This window comes from Apodemus sylvaticus, chromosome 1 (assembly GCF_947179515.1).
Source record: "Apodemus sylvaticus chromosome 1, mApoSyl1.1, whole genome shotgun sequence".
In the NCBI taxonomy this organism is placed as follows: domain Eukaryota; kingdom Metazoa; phylum Chordata; class Mammalia; order Rodentia; family Muridae; genus Apodemus; species Apodemus sylvaticus.
Genome location: NC_067472.1, coordinates 105,639,504 through 105,662,371, shown reverse-complemented (window position 1 = coordinate 105,662,371; position 22,868 = coordinate 105,639,504). Strand labels below are relative to the sequence as shown.

Genomic DNA, 22,868 nt, shown 5'->3' with positions numbered 1-22,868 from the left:
CAAAGCTCCTGCCTCTGTGGTAGATGCTCAGTGGTACTTATGTGATAAGTTCTTACATTCATTTCATTGTAATTATGATGATAACTGTTAGCTTAAGTTACATTTGTAATGTTCAAATGTTGTTTCAGTATTCTAATAATGTATTTAATCCATGTTTGCATTTCACCCATTTTAAGTAATTTATGTATTCTTTGAAAATTCCATACATGTGTACAGCGTATTTTGATCTTATCCACCCCCACTACCTCCTTCCAACTCCCTCTGGGATCTACCAACCCATCTCTCTCACTCTTTTTTAATCTTAAATTTCAAAACATACAGTGTGCTTGTATTATTATACAAGTTTTCCAGAACTTTTAACCTTGATAAATTAAAATCTGTACTCATTAAACAACTTTACACACTCATCTCTCAATTCATGGCAACCACCAGTCTACTTTGTTTCTGACTTTGCATCTGCCTTATATGCTTCATGTAAGTGTGATGTATCTTATAGTTCTTGAAAATGAAGATATAGGTGTAAACTGTTGCATTTTGCATAGGTACTGCCTGTGAGTAAAAACAGCCAAATGATTACATTTACTTTCCAAAATGGCTGTGTTGCAACTCTTCGAACAAGTGGGACAGAACCAAAGATAAAGTATTATGCAGAGATGTGTGCATCGCCTGGCCAGAGGTGAGAATTGATTCTTTTGGATATATATGTAGACGCTTTATTGAGATACAACTTATATACTGTCCAGTTCACACATATCAGTGTAAAATTCAGTGGTTTTTAGTATACCTGGAGCTGCATCACCATCACTACAATGAGAACGTTTTTATAACTCCAAAAAGAGTTCCTTTAGAAGTTCTTAACAACCCTAAGCAGTCACTGATCCACTGTCCTTTCCTGTAGATCTGCTTATGCTGGGTTTTTCTTCATGTTTTCAATACTTTAAAAGAAGGGAGGGAGTATTTATTTGGGGTCGTGCTTTTTGAGGTTTTGTTTCACATTTATCTAGATTCAAGACAAGTGTGAACATAATGTCACATGTGGAGGAAGATAACATATATAATACCTGAGTCTGTAAGGGACATTTCAGATTCAACCCATAACAGGATATTTTATATATAAATGAAATACATTATGTGGTCCTTAGTAGCTAAAGTCATCCTTGGTCCCCAAATATTCCACTGTATGGATTTATACTGTGGTTTTAAATCCACTGGTCAGCGGACATGCAGACTATGACTTCTTACACTATGGAGAATGGTACAGTAATGAGCAGATGTGACTGGGTTTGTGTGGTGTGTACTTTCATTTTTCTTGGATGTATATGTAGAAGTAGGATTGCTGGGCCTAAGGTAATCCTTACTAAGAAGTACGGATTGCTGGGCCTAAAAGTAAATGCTTTACTTTTTGAGAAACTGCCAGACTCTTTCCCAAAGAAGCTATGTCGCTGAGAATTGAACTTCAAAGTTGTAGTGAATTTCTTTCTTGGGAAGACTAAGATTTAGTATAAAGAAATGATATGTTGGGACTGGTGAGATGGCTCAGTGGTTAAGAGCACTGACTGGTTTTCCGAAGGTCCTGAGTTCAAATCCCAGCAGCCACATGGCTTACAACCATCTTTAATGAGATATGATGCCCTCTTCTGATGTGTCTAAAGACAGTTAGTGTACTTACATATAATAATAAATAAATCTTTTTATAAAAAGAAATGATATGTTAAATCTTGTTTTTGGTATTTGCCATGGTTTTACCTAATCTGCCAGTTCATTTTCTAAAAATATTGGTTCAGTTTGTCACAGATTTTAATAAACATATCAAAGGTTATTTAAACGTATTTCTTTTGATTATGTCCATTCATTAACCAGTCAATTTTGGGGAAGGAGATTTCTTGTTTAATTGCTTTCAGAACACAACTAGGGTATGTTAATTTGTATTTCCCTGTCCCCATGCACTAAAGTTGTATTTCTACTGGAGAGGAAAAGGACCTCTTTATGTTTAGAGCAGAGTTTATAGTTACCCAAATAATTTTAGGTTAAAATGAGGAATTATTAAAGTAATAAAAATGGATTTCTTATCTGGCTTGTAAAATGACCGTGAAAGCAAGTACTAGAAGCTTCTCTAGAAATGTCTGCCCTGTAGCTCAGTATGATTCACAGGGAATGCTTGTTAAGTGTATAGTGATTTTTTTTTAAATAAAGACCTTATTCTTTTTCTCCTTTTTTAAAGACAAGCTCTCGCTATATAGCCCTGACTGGCCTCAAACTCATAAAGATCACCTTCCCCTGTCTTCTCAGTGAGTGCCAGGACTGCTTCCTGATACCTGAAAGATATGTAGCATTATTCCGTATCTTCTGTACTGAATGGACTTCAGGATCTCAGAAAGCCATTGTTAATGATACATTCTATTGGCATTCTGAGCTATTAAGTTGATTAACCTAGGAAAATTCATTGGCCATTATGAACTCATACTTTATCATGGTCCAAGTAATAATGCATTCCTAATAATGCAGTTCAATTTTATCTTGTGATTGTTGTTTTGTATATGAATTTTTAAAGAATCTTTTGTTTTATTTCAACTGGGTGAATTTCTGTTTTGCTTGCCAGTTATTTAGTTGTCCTATCAGATATGTGTCTTCCTTAAAAGTGGAAATGATTCAAATAAATGAAAATAAGAATTTTAAATTTCTTTGTCTTTTTCCCTCAGTGATACTACTTTCCTGGAAGAAGAATTAAAGAAACTCATTGACGCTCTGATAGAGAATTTTCTTGAGCCCAGTAAGAATGCACTGGTCTGGCGTTCTGTGTAGGGCACATGAGGATGCTGTGACTGCACTGACATATGGGACAGAATCTCCAAGAACTCCACTCAGTGAACCTTGTGTTAGAAGTCTCTCACCTGCCAACTTATCTTTTTCCTTTTCTTTCCTGTGTTCAGTTGGCTAAATAGATTATATACATTTGAAATGAAAATGTTTGAATATGAGTCAAACATTTTCATAATCTTAAAGTACAGTCATTACAATGAAAGTGTTCCAGTGGCACGTTGTTCCTCCTGTATCACAAACAAGACAAAAGTGAGTTTTCTTATTGAACTGTGGTTAAGCTTAGTTACATATCTTGTAATTGTGTGTAGATAGCATGGTTTAAAAGAAGTCAAACATTATATAACTATAGGGTTAGTTAAGGAAATTATAAAGGTGTGTGTGTGGCTGGGAGTGCTGTTGTGCCCAGTGCGGGAAAGCTCTTGTGTTATAGATACTGTTTTCCAAATTAGAAACCCAGTTTGGTGGCATATTCCTGTCATCACAGCCCTGAGGAGGCTGGGGCAGGCATCATTAGTTACTTTATGGTCAGCCTGGACTGCACAGTAATTCTTTGTCTCCAAAGAAGCAAAAAGGAAAGAAATAAAAGAAGAAAATGTTTATAGGTTGTTTAGGTTTTCTGATTTAGGACAGATGTTACAGTCTGTGGTTTTGCACCTCTGTTTCAGGTGCCCTTGGTGTGATTTATATTTACTGTATGCATTTATGACTGATGTTTACTGAACATAAAACAGTAGTGGCAGCACTCTTCGTGGCTTTATTCTTGTCAAATTCCTCAGTGCATTCTCAGGGTCTAGTGTGAACTGAAGATAATATAATATCTTCAGTTGAATATAATTTCATAAGTCCATTTTCAGATAGTTAAGGAAATTTTCCAAGTTATATAGGTGCTTCCTCTATAGGAAACAGATTTGTGGATGGTTGTAGAAAAAGGTCTTAATAAAATTTGGCTTAATGTAACTGTAGTTGAGTCTTCATGCTAGGATTCAGTTATTATAACCTATAAGTGAAAATCTCTGTCCTGTGGCATGAGCATGGCATTTATTTGGCAGTCTTTTTGAATTACATTTTTATAGCCAAATTTATTTTATCTGATAAGATAATGCTAATTTTAATAAGAAATGAAACATCAAGATATAAGTATTTTCTACAGCCATACCACCCTGATTCAATACCCAATCTCATTTTATCTCAGAAGCTAAACAAGGCTAAGCACGGTGCTTGGATGGGAAATTTTAGGTATTAATGAAACACTGAAACTGATGTTGAAAATTAAAGTCAATTTATTTTAGTATGTTCCAGCGGGCTTTGGAATTTCTGACCATATAAATACTTTTCATCTTTTTCAATGCAAAACAGTTTTCAGGAAAGTCATTGTGGTTGACTCTCTAGCCTTCTGAAAAGCCCTAATAGAAAACTATTGTCTAAGCTACCCAAATTATATATTTCCCTATATAGTTTACAGAATACACACATAGTTATGATAACAGCAACAAGGCCTTCAGATATAATTATTTAAGAAAAGTTGCCTATAGGAGACAGCACTGATATTAGATTATTTGTGTCCTAAAAATAAATAATATAAAGCCCAAACCAGTTAGAATGTTAATAAAATCATGAGTTGGTTTGCTGCAGCTTGAGGATAATTTTGGTGAGTTTATATAATCCAGACATAGGCTTTACACTGTGTTGCCACTATTGCTCTGTGTTCCCTCCTTGCTGTCTTAGAGCTGGGTCCTATATGACTATAGATGATAGCTAGTTAGTGTTCCGTGCCATTTTTCTGTATGACTTTATTTTAAAGACTTTGTGCTAAAAAGTAGTGTATAGAATTTTTTTTATTTTTAAGAGGTTTAAAATGTTTTATTGGCTTTTAGGAGTGTAAATTGTAATTTAGGAAATAGCATGTATTCTAAAAAGTGGTATAATCAAAGCTATACATGGAAAAACATGCATATTCAATTTAAGTGTCTGTGTCCTAGTGGCCCAAGGACAAAATGAAACTAAAGCGATGTGACAGCCTTTTTATAACAAGAAAGCCACATCATGATTGCCAGTAACTTAGGAAGAGAACATCTTTGTTTCAGTGCTTTAGCATATACAATAAATAAGTCATCTTAAAGTGAAGTTACTGACATTTGAGCTCTTATCTTGAAAAGCTAAGTTCCAACTATGTATAAAGGTTCCCAGAGTGTGTAAGTTGAGGAGACTGATTTTTGTCTTCATTCTTGAGTCTGTCTGAGCATGTTTAATATGAACGTGACACAGTGGGTGCACAGGTGCCTAATAGGATAAATTTAGCAACAGCTCAAGATAGGAGTGCCAGCCTGTGGGTCTCGGCCTTGGGATGATAACTACATTGTTTATCTCTTCCATTTCTCAGCAATAGCATGGGAATATATTCTCTTTGAGCAAATAAATCAAAACAAGTATTTTCTGGAGTTCTGAGAAAAATATTTAGGCTGGAGCATAGCCCAGTGGCAAAGCACTTACCTGGCATGCAGATAAAGCTTACCTTCGATCCCTGATATCCCTGACAATACCAAAAAGAAAGAGAAAGGTTATTATTGATGGAGCAAAGTCAAATCATAAAGTGGTAATGACCAACAAGAGACCAACAAACAATATATAAAGGCCAGTAATGATGGGATAAGAAATGCTTGAGAAGTACAAATCATGTGCTGTAATGGTGGGTAAGCTGTATGCAAGGCTGTTCACGGGTGTGTGTTAGGATGCACAGACAGCAAGCCTGTATTGTTTTCCTTCAGTAGTAATAACTGAAAAGAAGCCCAGTTCTATGAGGTGAGGTTCAGTTGAACTGTGGGTTCAATTCCTAGTGGGATGTTGTTTCAGAATCACATGAGAACGAGAGACGCTAAAGAACAAAATTAAAAAAAAAACAAGATTGGAAAGGATAACTTCTAAGAAAAAGTTCAAGGAATTAAGATTGTTGGACTCTGAAACAAAGAGCTATTGAGTCATTTACTAAATCATAAATTATTCATTGGAATTTTTTGTTAAAGGTATCAAAGTAAAAAGCACTTAATAGCACCCTGATTATCTCTAGTGAAGACACCACAGGGAATAAGGATGCAAAAAAACTAAACAAGACCTATTCTAAAAATACGAAAAGACATAGAAGGGAACTAGTTGAAAAGTGAGTCAAACAGGTAGGAGAGGGTTAAGAGATGGAGTTACTATAATCATAATACATTCTATATACATATGTAATGGTCAGAAATAAATGAATGGTAATGTGAAATGTTTAAGAGGTTAGAATTTCTTGGGTGGACGTGATCATAAAACCTATTTGAAACTTATTTTTGATGGAATAATATTTGAAATATTAAGGGATATACCAAATGGCAGTTTAAAGATTTCTTTCAAACTCATTTTTAAGAATCAGTTTTGTCTGGGCGGTGGTGGCGCAAGCCTTTAATCCCAGCTCTTGGGAAGCAGAGGCAGGCAGATTTCTGAGTTCAAGGCCAGCCTGGTCTACAGAGTGAGTTCCAGGACAGCCAGGGCTACACAGAGAAACCATGTCTCAAAAAAGAAAGGGGGGGCGGGGGGAGAAAGAAAGAAAGAATGGGTTTGGAACAGACTTATATAGAGAGCACTGTCAGTAACTTTTGCATCTCACTCCATATCTATAGTTTGGCCCACCAATAACGTGTATATATTTTGAATGGGAAGTGCATGGGTGCAGCAATAGGTGTTCTCCTTAGTTTGCAAGCTGTGTAAGACTTGAACATACTGTGTTCATCTGGGAGAATGGGCAGCTTTATAAGGTATTTTAGATTTATTGCAAATATAAAGTATCAGCATTTGGATATAGTAACTTAAGAGAGAGTCCAAGAGATTGGATACTTTGTGATGTCTGCATGTAGCAGATAGACTCCTCCCACCCCTGTTTCTTCTTCAGGATGTTTCTGGAATTGATGCAACAGAGTAGTAAGTGGGAGTCTCCTGGAGAAGTTCAGTAATGCTGCTTCTGCTGCTGTTTTCAGACTTTCCACTGATATTTGTAAGGCTTGAAAAATACCAATTCCACCTGGAAACATTTAATTTCACACCTTTCCCACTCTGCCTCCCACCTCCCTGGACATCCTCCTACCTTCTGTGACTGTGAAATGCTACTACCCTGTTACCTCACTGAGCAGAGTCTTAACTGTTCATTCAGGTGGCTTTAAACTCAGTCGTGAATTGTTTGTGTGTAGACTGTCGTTTTCATTGTTGTCAGAATATTTGAGCTGTACTGTATGAAGAAACTTAAGTGTCTTCCAAAGCCCATTTCTGGCTACTGTACACTCCTAGAGGGTGGCGCTGTGGGCTTTCACTATGAATTTGTTTTCTGAATTTGTTCTAGAAACTGATGAGGAAACAGGTCTACCAACCAAAGTAATAAGCTGATCAAGGATTTTATTGGGGGTTTTCTCTGTGCTCTGGGCAGTAAGAGTACAAAAATTTGAGGAAATATTTTTTCACATTGTCCCTCGAAGAATTTTACCATAAAGTGAAAGAAGTTGAAGAGAGCTGGTTATAGTAACTCACATGTATAATCTCAGCCCTGAAAAGACGAGGGCAGGAGAATTGCTGCGAGTTTAAGGTCAGTTTAGTCTATGTGGAGAGATCTAGACCAATAAATAATTAAATAACCCTAACCCTAACCCATCTTCCAACATAAGAAGTATATGTAATATATATAGTATATATAAATAAATAAATAATAAAGCAAGCTTAAAATAGAAGAGAATGGCTGATTGTCTGCCACTTCACAAAGCATTGATTTAGTACCAGTCAGAAACAAAATCAGTGTTATTGTTTTTAAGTGTTCAGAAAGAACCTATACATTTAATTAAGAGGCCAAGACAAGGACAAAGTGCCCAGAGTTTGCTTTCTAAATTCTCCACCAACAGAACCCTAAAGTGGAAGAGTGTGAAAAGGATGGGGAATGAGGCCTCGAGAGCAAAACCCAAGGAAGCCTTGACTGACACGAGAGCCTGGTGTGCCAAAGGGTCTAGACAAGCATCCCCAGTGTTTAGAAAATAAAAACTTAAAAAAGGGAAAATATCAGAAAGGAGCACAAGTTTATCATATAACTCCTCAATTCCCAGCCCAGACTGCCCCCCACCTGCAATTGCTGCTTTTTCCTGGAAGAACACACAATGAATTCTAGGATATTCTCTGCCTTTCTAACCTGTACTTCCAAAGTGTTAATGCCAGATCAATTGGCCTGCAATACATGCTACCCTTGAACATTATAATGTTGTCAGATATATAAGGTAATTTGTATTCATTGACACTCCTTAGCCCTCCTGTCAGCTGCCTGAGAGTAAAGATCATGGCTTATTGTCGTTAATATCTATTTTGCTTAATTCAGTATTTATCTCCTATTATGCAGTATTTAACTGGTGATAATAGTAGTAAAGGAAAAAGCTTAAAAGATAATAAAACTAATTTTCCAATTCAGTTTTAAAAATTTAGCATTACTGAAATATCCAGTAAGCAATATTTACTAAGCATGCACACCCTTAAATACTCATTGTCCTAGGAATTCTATTGTTGTGATAAACACCATTGACCAAAAGCAACTTGGGAAGAAAGGGGTTTATTTCATCATATATAGTCCATCACTGGGGGAAGTCAAGGCCAGAACTCAGGTCAAGAACCAGGAAGCTGGAAATGGAGCCGAGGCCGGCCCTGGGGGTGTTGCTTCATGGCTTGCCTGCATTTTGATAACACGCAGGACCACAGCCCAGGGGTGGCACTATACACAGGGAAATGGGCCCTCCCACATCAGTCATCAGGAAGGTGCCCCACCAGCCAATCTGAGGGGCATTTTCCACACTGAGGTTTCCTTGTCTAGAAGGACTAGCTAGCTTTTGTGTCAAGTCAACAAAACCCTATGCAGCACACTCAGTTTCTTTGAAGAGTACAAAGCATCTTCCAACATGAGAAGTATATTATATATATATAATATATATATATAATATATATATATAGTATTTTGCTTGAAAAACAAGGTTTTGGCCAGGAAGGCTAAGAATGTATCCTGAATGGTTTTAATGTCACTGGTTTAGATGTCATTTTTGAACCCAATAGTCCCACCTTTCAAGTGAGTCACATCTGATTTAATAGTGCTCAATGCATTTTGTCCGATATTAGGATTCATTATGTGTGTTATTGGAGTCACTCAGGCACAAAGGGGGGGGGTCTGTATCTGTGTATGATGAGACCATGTTATAGACTACTATAAGCTCTTAGTGTACATTATTGAATATGACAAATAAAACAGAATTAAGAATGTAATACTTTTAAGATAGTAGCTCAAAATTGTGCCCTTGTTTTAACAGTTTCTGTCAATATCTCATCTTTCCCTGTAAAGATAACAGGGTATATTGTTAGCCTGTGGGAATTTGCACTTTATGTATTTGTGTGTGGATTTCTGTGGTTTTAACCAAACGAAATGTTGTCAGTAATAAACAGGTCTCTTCATAGGCATGAATGTCTATGCACTTTTTATTGTCTCAGACATTTTATATAGTTCATGAAGTTTGCTGTCCAAACTGGGATTCTTAAAATATGGCATAACTTACCATAGAGTTTGCTTGCAACTTTAATTCATATTTGCCTCAGCATTCTGTGGATTGTTTCTTGATTGCCTCATCTCAAAGTCCCGGGGTTGAGAACTCATAATAGCCCAAGGCTACAGGGGGGCTGGGTCTCAGGGAGACTGATTTCCCGCAGGGGAGGGGAGGGGAGCAGAGCAGAGGAGGTTCAGCTGGGTCGAGGAGACTTTCCGGTTGTGCACTCTTCCCAAATAGGAATGCCTCCCACTGGTGGACAAAAACCTTAGAATGTGTTTGGGAGTAGGATCCCAAATCCAGTCTGACATTTCTCTCCATAGTTAGGGAAGCCTTTGGGCAGTTCAGGGACGCACCGAGTACACGGGTAGAACCAAGGCATCTCCTTAGTCTGCTGCTTCCTCCCGGCTGCAGTTCGACTCTGAAATATCCCCCCACAGGCTCGTGTGTTTCAGCACTTGTCCTCAGCTAGTAGCTCAGTTTGAGAAGGTGGTAGAACCCTATGAGGTAGAGCATAGCTGAAGGTCACTGAGGGCAGGCCACTTCGGTCTGTATCCTGACTCCAGTGACCATCCTGCCACCATGGCTTCCCCACCATATTGCAATATATCCCCTTGAACTGTAAGTCAGCATAAAGCCTTCCTTTAATTGCTTTTGTTGGACACTTTATTACAACAGGAAAAGTAATACACTCCACCAAGTACCTGAGAATGGCTACTCAAAATGCACTGAATGAATCTCAGTCCTCCAGCCAGATGGGGCATCCATCCCTACTGAAATATAAAAGTCCCACTATAGAAAAACACTGAGGCAAGTGCGTGCTCAGAGATCACAGAGGTGATTGGGACTGATGCTCAGATCCCTTTAAACTCTCTCTCTCTCTCTCTCTCTCTCTCTCTCTCTCTCTCTCTCTCTCTCTCTCTCTCTCTCTGTGTGTGTGTGTGTGTGTGTGTGTGTGTGTGTGTGTGTGTGTGTGTGTGTGTGTGAACATTTGTAGGAAGGTCAACAGAAGTCATTGAATATCCTCTATTACTCTACCTTACTTGCTTGAAATGGAAACCACCAACACCCTTCTCACTGCACTAGAGCCCAGTAAGCCCCAACGATCCGACTGCCCCGCCCCTCTCCAGGACTGTGAGGGTACAGGCATTATTCACAGCAGTTTTTACGTGTGTGCTGTGGATCTAAGTTCAAGTCAGTATGCTCACACTGCAAGCACTCAACCTCGGCCATCTCTCCAGCCCAACTTTTTTTTTTTTTTAACCTAGTAAATCCTGCCTCCATGGCTACCCATGGTTATGGTTACTCACTTACTCTGAATTCCTTTTGCAAACTGGCAAGTTTTCTGAAGTCCTCTGGTGTTTGCTGAATATTCATTTCTTTCTTCTCCTCTTTCTCCCCCCCCCCCCTTGCCAAGGGTCCCTCCATGTGTTCTCAAACAAAGACATCTTTAAGTCTTCGATATATTCACCATTTTCTTAAGTGTTTCCAATGCTCTGTTAAAGCTGCAGATGTAGAAGTCTGACTATACAAAAAAACGAATCTGTTTTGTTAAGCCAGTAGCAATCTGTTTTGTTAAACTAATAGCAAATGCTTACCAAGGATGGTGGATGTGTATTGCCTTCTAAATCCCACTAGGGGGCAATGTGAGAATGTCTTTGGAAAGACCCTATCTACTTTAGAAGAAATGTGACTTGAGGTGTCATGATTTAATAAACTAGATGTTCAGTTTCTGGAGACAGGTTCTGAGACACCTGCACGCCCAAGAGACTGAGTTAATCCTGACAGTGCCCACTTCCTCCTGTAACGGTTCGTCAGCTTGGCGTCACCCTAAGAGCTTTCTCAACTGGCTTTCCTCCATACTGGACTCTGGGAGCCAAGGAAGAGATTAGTGTTTCCTCTTTTAATATAGAGAAAAGAGAAGTGAGTAGAAGTCAGTTCCCAGAAAGGCTCCTTGGTTATAAGGGCGAGGCTACCTCAGAACTGGTCGTGAGCAACCTAAAGACGTGGGCTGGAGAAGCAAGCGGTCCAGCAAACCAGAGTCCTCTGCTAGAGCTACACGTGCTCTTAATGCCTGGGCCATCTCTTCAGCCCTGTGATGGTTAATTGAGTCACCATGGAAACAAAACCCATAGCTCTGTGAGGGATTATCTAGATTAGGATAACTGAGTCAGGATGACCCATCTTAACTCTGGGTGGTACCATCCCATGGGCTATGGTCCTAGACTAAGTAAAAAGTAGACAGGGAGCTGAGCCCAGACAGTGGATGGCAGCAGCCTCAGAGCAATATGGGAGCCTCAGGGCCGGAATGGGAGACTGGCCTTGATGGACTGTACGTATCCCCTGAAATTGTAAGCCAAACCTCCCTTCCTAAATTGCTTTGTCGGGTAATTTTGTTACACCGATGAGACAGTTAACCAACATATACTCCATGTATTCACTGTCAGAAAAAAAAATGGAATATGTTTTACAAAAGGTTTACCAGAAGGCTGGAATAATGACTCTCTAAAGAAGGGAGAGGCGGATGGCTTGTTCTGAATGCTTTTCCACTCTATTCTTTCCTTTTGAGTGCATGCTGAATATTATTAGTCCTGCCTGCCCAAAGCTTATGATCTCATGGCAGCAGACAGCTATTTCCCACAAAAACAAGCAACTATAAGAGTGATAAATTCTTCTACTGGAAAATATAGGGTGTGTTTCTAATGGAAAATATGGGAACTCTAGCCTGCAGACAAAATGTCCCCAAGGAGATGACTCAAAGGATGAAAAGGAGGTAGTCAGAAATTACTCATGAGTCAGAAAAGAGCGTGGTAGGAGCCAGAAATGACAAGACAGAAGGGCAGCACACTGGGAGGGAGGGGCAGGGGAGCAGGGCAGGGGCACAGGGTGAGGGAGGGAGGGAGGGAGGGAGGGGCAGGGGAGCAGGGGAGGGGCACAGGGTGAGGGAGGGAGGGGCAGGGAAGAGGGGAGGGGCAGGGGAACAGGGGAGGGGCACAGGGTGAGCTCAGAGGGATGGCTATTTTCAAAGATGCTGCTCCATTTTCCTGCCTTCGTACTTATTTGAAAATCTTGATAGTTTGCTCAATTCTTTTATTCTTATTTCTTTTTTTTCCTAAAAGAAATAGTAACATTTCCCAAAAGCTAAAAATGCTTTTCATTTTTGGACCTTCAAAAATTGGGATAGCCTAATACTACAGGTTTACAACATAAAGTCCAAACAAGAAACCACAGCAGCTTGCTAAACACCAAAAGGAACTTGAGACCTAAGAACATTAAAAAACATCTTCCCTAATAAAGGAATGCAAAAGACTTTCTCTGCTGTAGGATATTTTTCTAGGAAAGACGAAATGTATATTTTACCCTGTCTTGCCCACAGTGTGCAGCTATAAAAACCTGGAGAAAATGCATGAGGCAGGATCATTGTATCCAGTTCTAGCAAATAAATGGCAGGGTAAGGTTAACTGAAGCCCCAGGTTTATGGGCAGGGAATCAAAATGGGGACAGGGGGCACAAGGATCTGGCAAGTGTCAGGCCTCAGTGGGGAAGGCCTCAGGAATGAAATTCTGTAATTCCTGGGCCCAGTGCTAATTGGTATGGTTGTGGATTTGACGCTTAAGAGCATGGCATAGTCTTGAGTACCAATACACAGGGTGCACCACTGTCAACATCCCCAGCTGCCCAATTGTGTGCACAACTTGGATGCATCTGAATATCGCTGCAGCTGAAGTAGTTGCAGGTTGTTGAAGCTGAAGGTGTTGCAGCCACAGAGGCAAGTCACATGGGACCTGAGTCCACCTGGACTGCGGACTCAATGGCGCGCCAGAGAGAAAGTAAGGAAGAGCCAGACATGAGGGACATAAAATTCCAACTGTCTAGTGTTCAATCCAAGAATTCTTAGCATACAAAGAGTAAAGAAAATCTCAGTTAGCATAAAAAGGAAATAAAAGGGAAAAATATAACAGAAAAGGCAACTGGTAAATGTTGATGAAGACAAAACACAAATGTTGAAGTTGTTAAAACAATGTTAGAAGATGCTCTAGGAAGCCCGTGTGAACGTTCTTGAAATGAAGAGAAAGGTGAGAAAGACAGAGGAAAGAGGACAAACCAAATAGAAATGCTAGAACCGATTGCAGAATCAAGATGACAGAGGAGTTGGTGTATTTAAGCACACAGATTCACAGAATGTATGCAAAGTGAATGAGAGAAAAAGAGCTTTAAAAAATAGTCTGAGACTCAGAAACCTGATAGGAAATACACCAAATTTGTGTTTTCAAAAAAATCAAGACAATTCAGGGAAAAAAATAATGTAGGACCAGTTCCCATATTTGATTAGAGGCACAACTTAGAGAAACAAGACATTTAAGTGACCTCTAACCAGGACAAATTCAAAGAATTCAATGCCTAGCCATTAAACTGCTGAAAAACAAAAGCAAAGAAAATATGACAAACACTTTGATACTAGCTAGAGTGAATCTACAAGAATGACTGAAAGAGCTGGGCATTTCCCACAGAGGACGGGGAACATTAAGGTGTCAAAAGAAAAGCAATGTGAACATGAAATTTTATAGCTAATGAGACAAACGTCAGTGATGAAGCAGTCCCAGAGCATTAAGAGACTTAATTGCCATGCAACCTACTCTAAAACAGTTGCTGTGGGGATTGAATCAAGAATCCAAACATCTCCCAAAAGAAAGTTTAGAATTAACTGACTTTGATGGTGAATTCTTCAACCTACTCAAAGAAGAACAAATTTCAGTCCTTTCCAGATTCTTCTAAACTGTAGGAAAGGAGGGAGCACTGCCCACTGTGAACTCTGAAACTAGTCTTACATTGATATGAAGGCCAGATAATTTGAGAAAACTATAAGCTAACTTCTCTTATAATAAAGATATAAAAAATTTTACAACAAAATATAAGCAAACAAAATCCAACAACATGTTATCACAAGAGTGCAATGTGACCTAAGAGAATTTACGTTGGGTATTCGAGGTTGGTTTAGCATACAATAATCAATTTATATAACACACTATATCAAGAAAGTAAGAAACAAAAACCACATGATCGATCGACTTGGTTGGATGCCTTGGAGCAGGAGTTGCGGGTGATTGTGAGCCAGCCGACAAGGACAAGGACATGGGTGCTGGAAACTCAGCTCAGGCTTCAGTGAGAGCCGCGTGTCACTCCCACCCACCCAAATTTCCTGTTGTGTAGACAAAATTACCACAAACTCTGGGGCTTATGATAACCCAAATTTGTTATCCTACTGCCTCAGAATTCAGAAGTCTGAAACAATGTATTTGACTTTTTCATCACTGCGACCAAAGAGCTAACAGACACAGTGTAAGGGAGAAAAGATTCTTTGGCTCCTGAGGTCCGCCAGTCATGAAAAGGAAGTCTGGCGGCAGGTCCTGCGCCATGGCCGCTGGTGCTCTCAGTATCCAGCAGACAGAAACCTGATGGCTCCGGCTAGACGCGAAGCCTTCGAGAGCCTAGTGGCGTATGTAAGCCCTACTTCCCCAAAGCTCCATAGCTTGTTTTTACCAAGTATTCAAGAGGATGAACCTGTGGGGTGCATTTCCAATTCAAACATACATAACAAACAGGTCTCTCTGAGCTAAAATTAAGGTATCGGTAGCTATCTGTTCTTCCTGCACACTAGGAAAGATCTGTCTCCCAGGCTTCTCCGCCTTCTAGAAGCCGCCTACAGCCTGTTACTCACAGACCATTTATTCACTTTCAAAATCGCAACACATCATCATTAAGTCTATCTGACTTTGCAGTTACTGTCCTGTATCTTTTTTCTCAGCAGTTTAAAGGGACCTTGGCAGTTGCCCTGATCCCACAGGATAATCCAGGATGGCCGAAAGTCAAGGTCCTGTTAGAAGCACACACACACACTGACTCTGTGAAGCTCTCTCTCCCCATCAAAGCATGCCAGGGGGAGCCCCTCTTTGGGGGCGGGGTCGTCCCCCACTGCACGGCCTGTGATTGCCCATGACGAGTTTTTATGGTGGCTTACATTTCCATTTCCCTATATGAGCAGCGGGCTGCATCTGCACCTATAGCACAGATGTTATTGAACACTTAAATGAATGAACATTGCTGGCCAAAGGGACAACGGGGTGAAAGAATCATGCAGCATGGTAGAATATAGTGATGCTACTTTTGTGTGACTACGTAGTGACTCAGTCCCAGAGTTTCAGCTTCTGTAAGTCCTAGCCATCTTTCAAGATCGCCCGAAGTCCTGTCCTCTCTCCCCTGCCACCTGTGCTTCTGTCACCTTGCTGCATCTGTCACCCTTTGGAGTTCCCCTCATAATCCAGAGGTTTTTGTGTTTCTCTCCCCTGTCCCACACGAGGAATTTGACTGATGGCACAGCACGGCTCTAACTAGAGAAGTCATTGCTCACCCGCTCTGCCTCAGTTTCCCCAAATGGGACAGGCTCGGTGGAATCAGTGTGGAGTTAGCGGCTGGGCAGACACTGCTGTGTTTGGTGTTGAGGGGACGAAGGCGGCCAAGGGCGGGCGATGCGGGAGGGCTGGGGCGGGAGCGGGCGGGCGGGCGAGCGGGAGGGCTGGGGCGGCGCCCGGCGGGAGCGCGGAGGGACGCGCGACCCCGCGATGGGCCCAGGGGCGCGACTGGCGGCTCTGCTGGCGCTGCTGGCACTCGGGGCCGGAGACCCCGCGGCGGCCACGGGGCGGGAGGACACGTTCTCCGCGCTGACCAGCGTGGCGCGTGCCCTGGCGCCCGAGCGCAGGCTGCTGGGGACGCTGAGGCACTACTTGCGCGGCGAGGAGGCGCGGCTGCGCGACCTGACCAGGTGAGGGCGTCGCCAGGGAGCCCGGACGCCCGGAGGGGAGGCTCAGCGGCGAGGGGCGAGGAGTAGCTGAGGCCCAAAGTGACTTCTAGACCCAGCTGTCATGTGGTGGGGACCCTGAGACACTATGAAGGAGAATGAGGAGATCTGTGTCACGCCCTCTCTGTGTCTGTCTGTCTGTCTGTCTGTGTCTTTCTGTGTGTCTGTGTGTCTCTGTGTCTCTCATTTTTCTCCATCTCTCTGTTTCTGTGTCTGTCTGTCTGTCTGTCTGTCTCTCTCTCTCTCTCTCTCTCTCTCTCTCTCATACACACACACACACACACACACCGTCATCCACCTTCACATGTCCAAGTTGGTACACTGTGAAAAAATATAGGTAGCATGGAGATTCTAGAATCCAGCTGGATCTCACAAATGCTGTGGCAAGCAGCAATAACCTCAAAGTTTTTGTCAAGCTGCTGCTGACACAGTAGAATGGCGTGGTGACCATTACAGCTCTTATTTCTCTTCCATAGGTAAAAGCCCTCTGAATGTAAGTAGTAGCTGAGAGGTTGTATGTCTGTGAAAATGTCCCTGACTCCAGAAAACACTGTGAAAAGCTATTTCACTCTGGGTAATACCAAAGGTTGCGTGCGCTAATGCACAGCCAACAGTATTTTCTATGCAGTCATCAAATTAGTGTTGGATCCTGCAAGGTACACTGTTGTAAATTGTGGGACTTAGGGCACTAATTAGTGTCCAAGATTTAAAAAAAAAAAAAAGGAATGCTTTAATATGATACCAACATGTCTCGTGCCTTCTTTGCCTTAGACACTGAGAAGCCCACAGACTATAACGCACAGTTGTTTCCACATAAATCCAGTCGGTCTTACAGACTCATCTAGGGAGTGCACAGCAGATCATCTGATGTCTAGCTTTAACGCCACACTTCAAGTCCATCCCCATGCCAAGCCTCCCTGCTCCAATGTTTATAAGAAGTGGTCATGAAGGACAGACAGCCAGTTTCCTAAGAGTTGGCTTAATCCTGAGTCTGCTCTTCAAATAACCATCGGGGGCAACTGATGACCTTTATTCGGACATGTATTTGTCTGAGCTGCAGTATCAAATTGGTTTGTTAAAAGACTGCAGGTCACATTCTTACACTAAGAAAAACAGTCTGTGAGCAGGAGACAAGTTTAGGAAAAGTTAATAAAAGAGACCTGTCTGTACTAAAGAGAGGGAGGAGGAGGGGGAGGAGGGGGAGGAGGGGGAGGAGGAGAAAGCTGATGCAGGAAAAAAGGTGTGGGGGGCACCTTTATTATTGACTCTGACAGCGGTATGTCTTTAAGATTTAGTTTCCTGATCTATACAATGAAGCTTTGATGGTTATTCCCATAGGGTTCTTGGAACGATTGCGTCCAAGGTAAAGTTATTTATCATTGAGCTTAGCATGTAGTAAGTTGCTGAAAAAGCGTTAACTTCTTATGAGTCTTCAGAGCTGGCTGAAGAAGTAGGCTCCTGGCAGTGGGAGGCTAAGGCCGGAAGGCTGCTGCGAATCAGCACAGAGCGACCACGACCACCGCTGCTCAGCGACTGTTATCCCGCCAGCTGTAAGCACCAGCTGGGATTCTAAAAGATTAAAAAGGGAATTTTTAAAATGCTAGATTCTTTCCTCAGATGATTATGAACATTTAATCTCATCAGGCTCAGTCTGATGTTTTTGAGGCTGTGATTCTGTTCCCTGGTCACGCTCTGAAGCCCGAGTGGAGTGTTTGCTTTTTAAAAATGAGAATTTGGGCAGTTTCAGCTCATTTTTCTCTAGTCTCAATCTGGTGATTTTATGTAAGTTGGAACGTTGTTTCTAAGGCCCTTGTTTTATAAATTGCTCATGAAGTGGCTTTGGCTGCTGAGGCTGCCCCTACCCACTGCTGGATAGACCGTGTACTAGTTAGAGTCCGCATCACTGCCTACCGGTAGAGCACACAGTCAGCATGGGGCGGCGGGCATCGTCCATCTTTAGTTTATTTTGTTAGTGCCGTTTAAGAAATACAAAGAGTAAGAGAATGGGATGATTTCTGAGCTCAGAATGAAACATTCAGAACGCCTCAGAAAAACGATGGCAAAGCCAGTTCTCAATTTCCAAGGAGAAACATATCGAATTGACATGGCCCACGTCTTGCGGTTGAGAAACCTACCCGAGGGTGGGGGTGGGGAAGCTTATTGCAGGGGTTGGGTTGCAAATTTTATGTGCAGATTCTTGAAGGAAAGGATCTGATTTTCCACTCTCCACAGCATTTGTTAAAGCAACAAGGCATTTAGGAAAGCCGGAGGTTTGCCTTCAGCGTCCCGTAACTTGGTCTCTGGAAAGGAGCCGTTTGCTCCAAGGCTGGGCATACAGCCAAGTTTGCATTCCTAGCTGGCCTCGGGTATCAGTCTATAGATCCCCCAGCCCCCTTTTTTCCCGGGTGAAAGAAAAAAAAGTCTTATTTGCACACTGCATTGCTTGATGGTGCCGCGGTAAAGAGCAAACCCCTGGACTAATGCAGAGTGGGGTGCAAGGAAGACAGAGGTGTGGACAGAGCTTGGTGGTTGACTGGGAGAGATGCTCACCCCTGCACCCCACTGAGTTCCCTTTGTGCCTCTGCTTGTTCAGAGGCCTTTAAACATTTGTCCTAGCAAGGATCTGTTGATCCCAAAGTGAGAAAGGTGAGGGAAAAACTCGAGTGGAAAACGAAAGGACCAGAGAGGTGTAGAGTTCAACAGCCTCTCACGTTGCTGAGCGTTGCGGAGCGGAGCTGGTCCGTGGCTGGGTCAGAATTCGCCTCAGGGCCCCGCCCAGCTCCTCCCTGTCCAACTGTCTTGTAAAAATCACTGCGCTCAGCCTCAGTTGTTCCTGGACACTCCGCTGGCCTTGGCTCGGGCCCAGGCTCGAACATTTTTTTCTGTCTAGCAGCTCGCTAAGTGGTTCCATATGGAGCCCGGGCAGGAAATAACCGGCAGTAAACCGCTCTCCACGCTCTGCAGGCTGGTTTGGATTTGAAACCCCAGGGGAACTGCTCACAAGCAGCCCCGTCTTTGGGATCCTAGACATCGTGGGACTTGCCCCGCTTCTGTGTCCTGCGTGGGTCACCCAGGCCCAGACTCTTGTAACTTCGTTTTTATTGAATATTTGACTTCCTGGAAGCTTTGACGCGACTCTTCGCCTATTGTTGACTTCCTTACCCGGTTGAGAGCCTCGCTCTCTGGAAATCCTCAGATTTCTGCTGATTCTCTCCCCCCATTCTTCTGTCTCACACCATTCCACCCGCAAGGTCTCCCACTCTCCTTAAAAGACTTGTGAGCTCTTGCACTCACACATACAGTCTACTCACATTGGCTGATGTTATATTGGTTTTGAAAATAATTTTTGGATAAGGAGATAAAGCTATTAGAGCAGTGGTTCTCAGCCTTCTTAACGCTGCGACCCTTTGATTCAGTTTCTCATGTTGTGGTGACCCCAACCCTCAAATTATTTTTGTTGCTACTTCATAACTGTAATTTTGTTACTGTTATGAATCATAGTATAAATATCTATGTTTTCCAATGGCCTTAGGTCACCCCTGTGGAAGGGTCATTTGACCCTCAAAGAGATCGCAACCCACAGGTGAGAACTGCTGTCTTTGAGGATAAGAAGCACCAGTAACCTGTCAAGTTCAACATGATCAGTAGATTTCAATCATATAAATCCCGTCGCTGTGTTAGACATGGAGTCAGCATGACAGCCTGTTTCACCTATATGAGCACTTGCAGAACACCCAGGAAGAAATTCATGAGAAAGATGGTCACTCCAGGAGCCACTACTTCCAGCCTTGTCTGCTCGTGTCACACACAGCACTGGAAGAATGGAGTGAGCCGGACGCCCCCCTCTGCTCCTGCCATGATTAATTACCTCCAGCTTCTGAACGGATTCCTAGACTGCTCCCTTCGACCCGTCCCGTTCGTCCCTAGAGTCACTACGATGCCTCACACTCTTCTTGTCTCACGCTGACACGCGGAAGTGACCTCCTCCTCGCTCTTTCTGTCTCAGTGGCTTCCACTTCTGAATCTTCCTTCCCCACCTCTCACAAACTCATTAACGTAAGCAAGTCCTAAACATTCCACTCTCACTTGCCCTGGCCAAATGAACCACACCCCTTGCTGTCTTCTAGGTCTTGTTACTCAGTCTAGTGATGCATCTACAACATAACTGTGTCTCGCTCACCCACCGGACTGTGAGTCCCTGGAACCATTCTCACTGTCTTACTCAAGGTCTGGCTCCTAGCGTTTGGAAGAATTTATTCCATTCATTATTTCATAGGGACATGTGTTGAAGCTGGGTCTGATTATCACAGGCCTTTAACTTGGGAAGCTAAGTCAGGAGGATTACAAGTTCAAGGCCTGCATGGACTACCAAGTGAGTTTATGGTCATCCTGGGCAAATTAGCATACACACCTACACAAAAGAGAACTGAACTTAGACATGATGGTGATCTGCATGAGAATAGCCTTCACAGGTTCATAGATGTGAAGACTTTGCACCTAGTTGGCGGAACTATTTGGGAAGGATTAGGAGGCGTGGCCTGTTTGAGGAGGTGTGTCACTGGGGGAGGTCTTGAGGTTTGAAAAAAAAAAAATCTCTTACTATTCCCAGCGTGTTCTTTCTGCCTCATGCTTGTGGATCAAGATGTGAGCTCTCAGCTGTTCTTCTGCCATACCGATGCTCTGCCACCATGAACTCTAACCCTCCGGGACTATGAGGCCAACTGAAGACTTTCTTTAATAAGTTGCTTTGAAAGTACAAAGTGATGAGAACAAGTTTTTTTGGACCATGGAATTTTTTGGTGGGGGAGGGGTTTGAGATGTTCAAGACAGGTTCTTTGGGTAGCCCTGGCTGTCCTGGGACTTACTCCGTAGACCAGGCTGGCCTCAAACCAGAGTGCTGGGATTAAAGGCTTGTGCCACCACAGCCCAACTTGGTCTATGAACTCTCTGTGCAGTGGGCCTCATCTTACCTTTGTATTCCAGGACCCAGCAGAGTCAGGCATCTCAAAAGTGACGATTAGCCAGGCGGTGGTGGTACATACCTGTAATCCCAGCACTCTGGAAGGCAGAGGCAGGCTGATTTCTGAGTTCGAGGCCAGCCTGGTCTACAGAGTGGGTTCCAGGACAGCCAGGGCTATACAGAGAAACCCTGTCTCGAAAAAACCAAATCCAAAAAACAAAAAACAAACAAAAAGTGACGATTATACATTAATTCACTGAGTAAGTGGTTACATGTCAAATGTTTGCATCTTTGTATACATTGGTTCCCATTAGCTCAAAACCCACTCCCCCTCCCTTCCCTTCTTTGTTCATTGTCATGGGAACCAGAGCTTCTGAATGGAATGGCTTTGGATTCAGTCCTGGCTTTGCTATTTTCTTTTTCTTTTATTTTTTTAAGATTTATTTATTTAATTTATATGAGTACACTGTAGCAATCTTCAGACACACCAGAAGAGGGCATCAGATCCCATTACAGATGGTTGTGAGCCACCATGTAGTTGCTGGGAATTGAACTCAGGACCTTCGGAAAAGCAGTCATTGCTCTTACCCACTGAGCCATCTCTCCAGCCCCGGTTTTGCTATTTTCTAACAGTGCAGCCTCGTTTTGGTTTCCTCCAGGAAACCAATGCAGATAGGACAAAATAGATCTACATTAAATGGGCTGGAGAGATGGCTCTGTAATTAATAGCTCTCGCTGCTTTCCAGAGGACCTGGGTTTGGTTCCCTGCACCCACATGACACACAAACATGCATAACTCCAGTTCTGGAGGGTCCAGTAGCCTCTTCTGGCCTCTACCAGCACTGTACACATGTGGTACACTGTACACAGGAAGGCAAAACTCCTGTTTGCACGAAATAAAAATAGAATAGAATGCCCAGTACGTGGTAAGGATCCAGTAGGTAGCAGTCGTCAAAACATTTAAAAAGATCCTTCAAGAAGAAGGTCGGCTATCACGCCTTCTAGCCACCATAGTTCTGTGTGCTCCATGCTCTCTTAGCATGTTTCACATCGATTGTTATTTGTTCCAAAAATGCTTCTGAGTTCCTTCCAGACATTAAGTATTAGGTCTAGAGTGATTACAGAAGAACAGAGCTTTGTGTCTACAAAGCCTTTGAGCTGGAGCAGACCTTACCTTTGTATCTCTAACCTTTAGAATAGTGCCAGACATACTGCGATTAAACAGTCTACACTGACTCTTTCAGTGAGTAAATGAACGGATCTGCTTATGTGTTATTTATAGTTTCCAAGTTTTTTATTCCTGCCTGGCTTTTTTAGTTGAACTATTTCATGAGTTTCAAGAGGTTCAACACTTCAGTTTTTACACCACCACCTCCTTCCTAAGGGAGTAAGGGCGACAGGCGGGTACTGCTGTGGCAGCTCTTAATCTTAGCTGGCCTCATCACGGCAGCCTTCCTGGGCTCTAACGGTTGTGCCGAGGTGAGGTCATTCTTCCCCGTCTCCTTCAGGTTCTATGACAAGGTGCTTGCTTTGCACAAGGACTTGACGATCCCTGTAGTGAATCCTCTGCTTGCCTTCACTCTCATCAAGCGTCTGCAGTGTGACTGGAGGAATGTGGTGCACAGTCTGGAGGCCACTGAGAACATCCGAG

The 22,868-nt window shown here is 42.5% G+C and overlaps 2 protein-coding genes across 8 annotated transcripts in view; both read left to right on the top strand.

Annotated features, from left to right (window-relative positions):
* Nucleotides 1-5,720, top strand: part of Pgm2l1 (phosphoglucomutase 2 like 1) — a 44,839-nt gene extending 39,119 nt beyond the window's left edge. For all 7 annotated transcript variants that reach the window (XM_052157640.1, XM_052157654.1, XM_052157647.1 and 4 more), the window contains 2 exons: nt 543-676; nt 2,700-5,720. In XM_052157640.1, coding sequence (XP_052013600.1) covers nt 543-676; nt 2,700-2,802 — 237 coding nt within the window. In that variant the 3' untranslated portion in view covers nt 2,803-5,720. The remainder of the gene's footprint in view (nt 1-542; nt 677-2,699) is intronic.
* A 10,301-nt stretch (nt 5,721-16,021) lies between these two features.
* Nucleotides 16,022-22,868, top strand: part of P4ha3 (prolyl 4-hydroxylase subunit alpha 3) — a 32,835-nt gene continuing 25,988 nt past the window's right edge. Inside the window, exons 1-2 of the mRNA XM_052177417.1 lie at nt 16,022-16,221; nt 22,726-22,868. Of these exons, the coding sequence (XP_052033377.1) occupies nt 16,022-16,221; nt 22,726-22,868 (343 nt within the window). The remainder of the gene's footprint in view (nt 16,222-22,725) is intronic.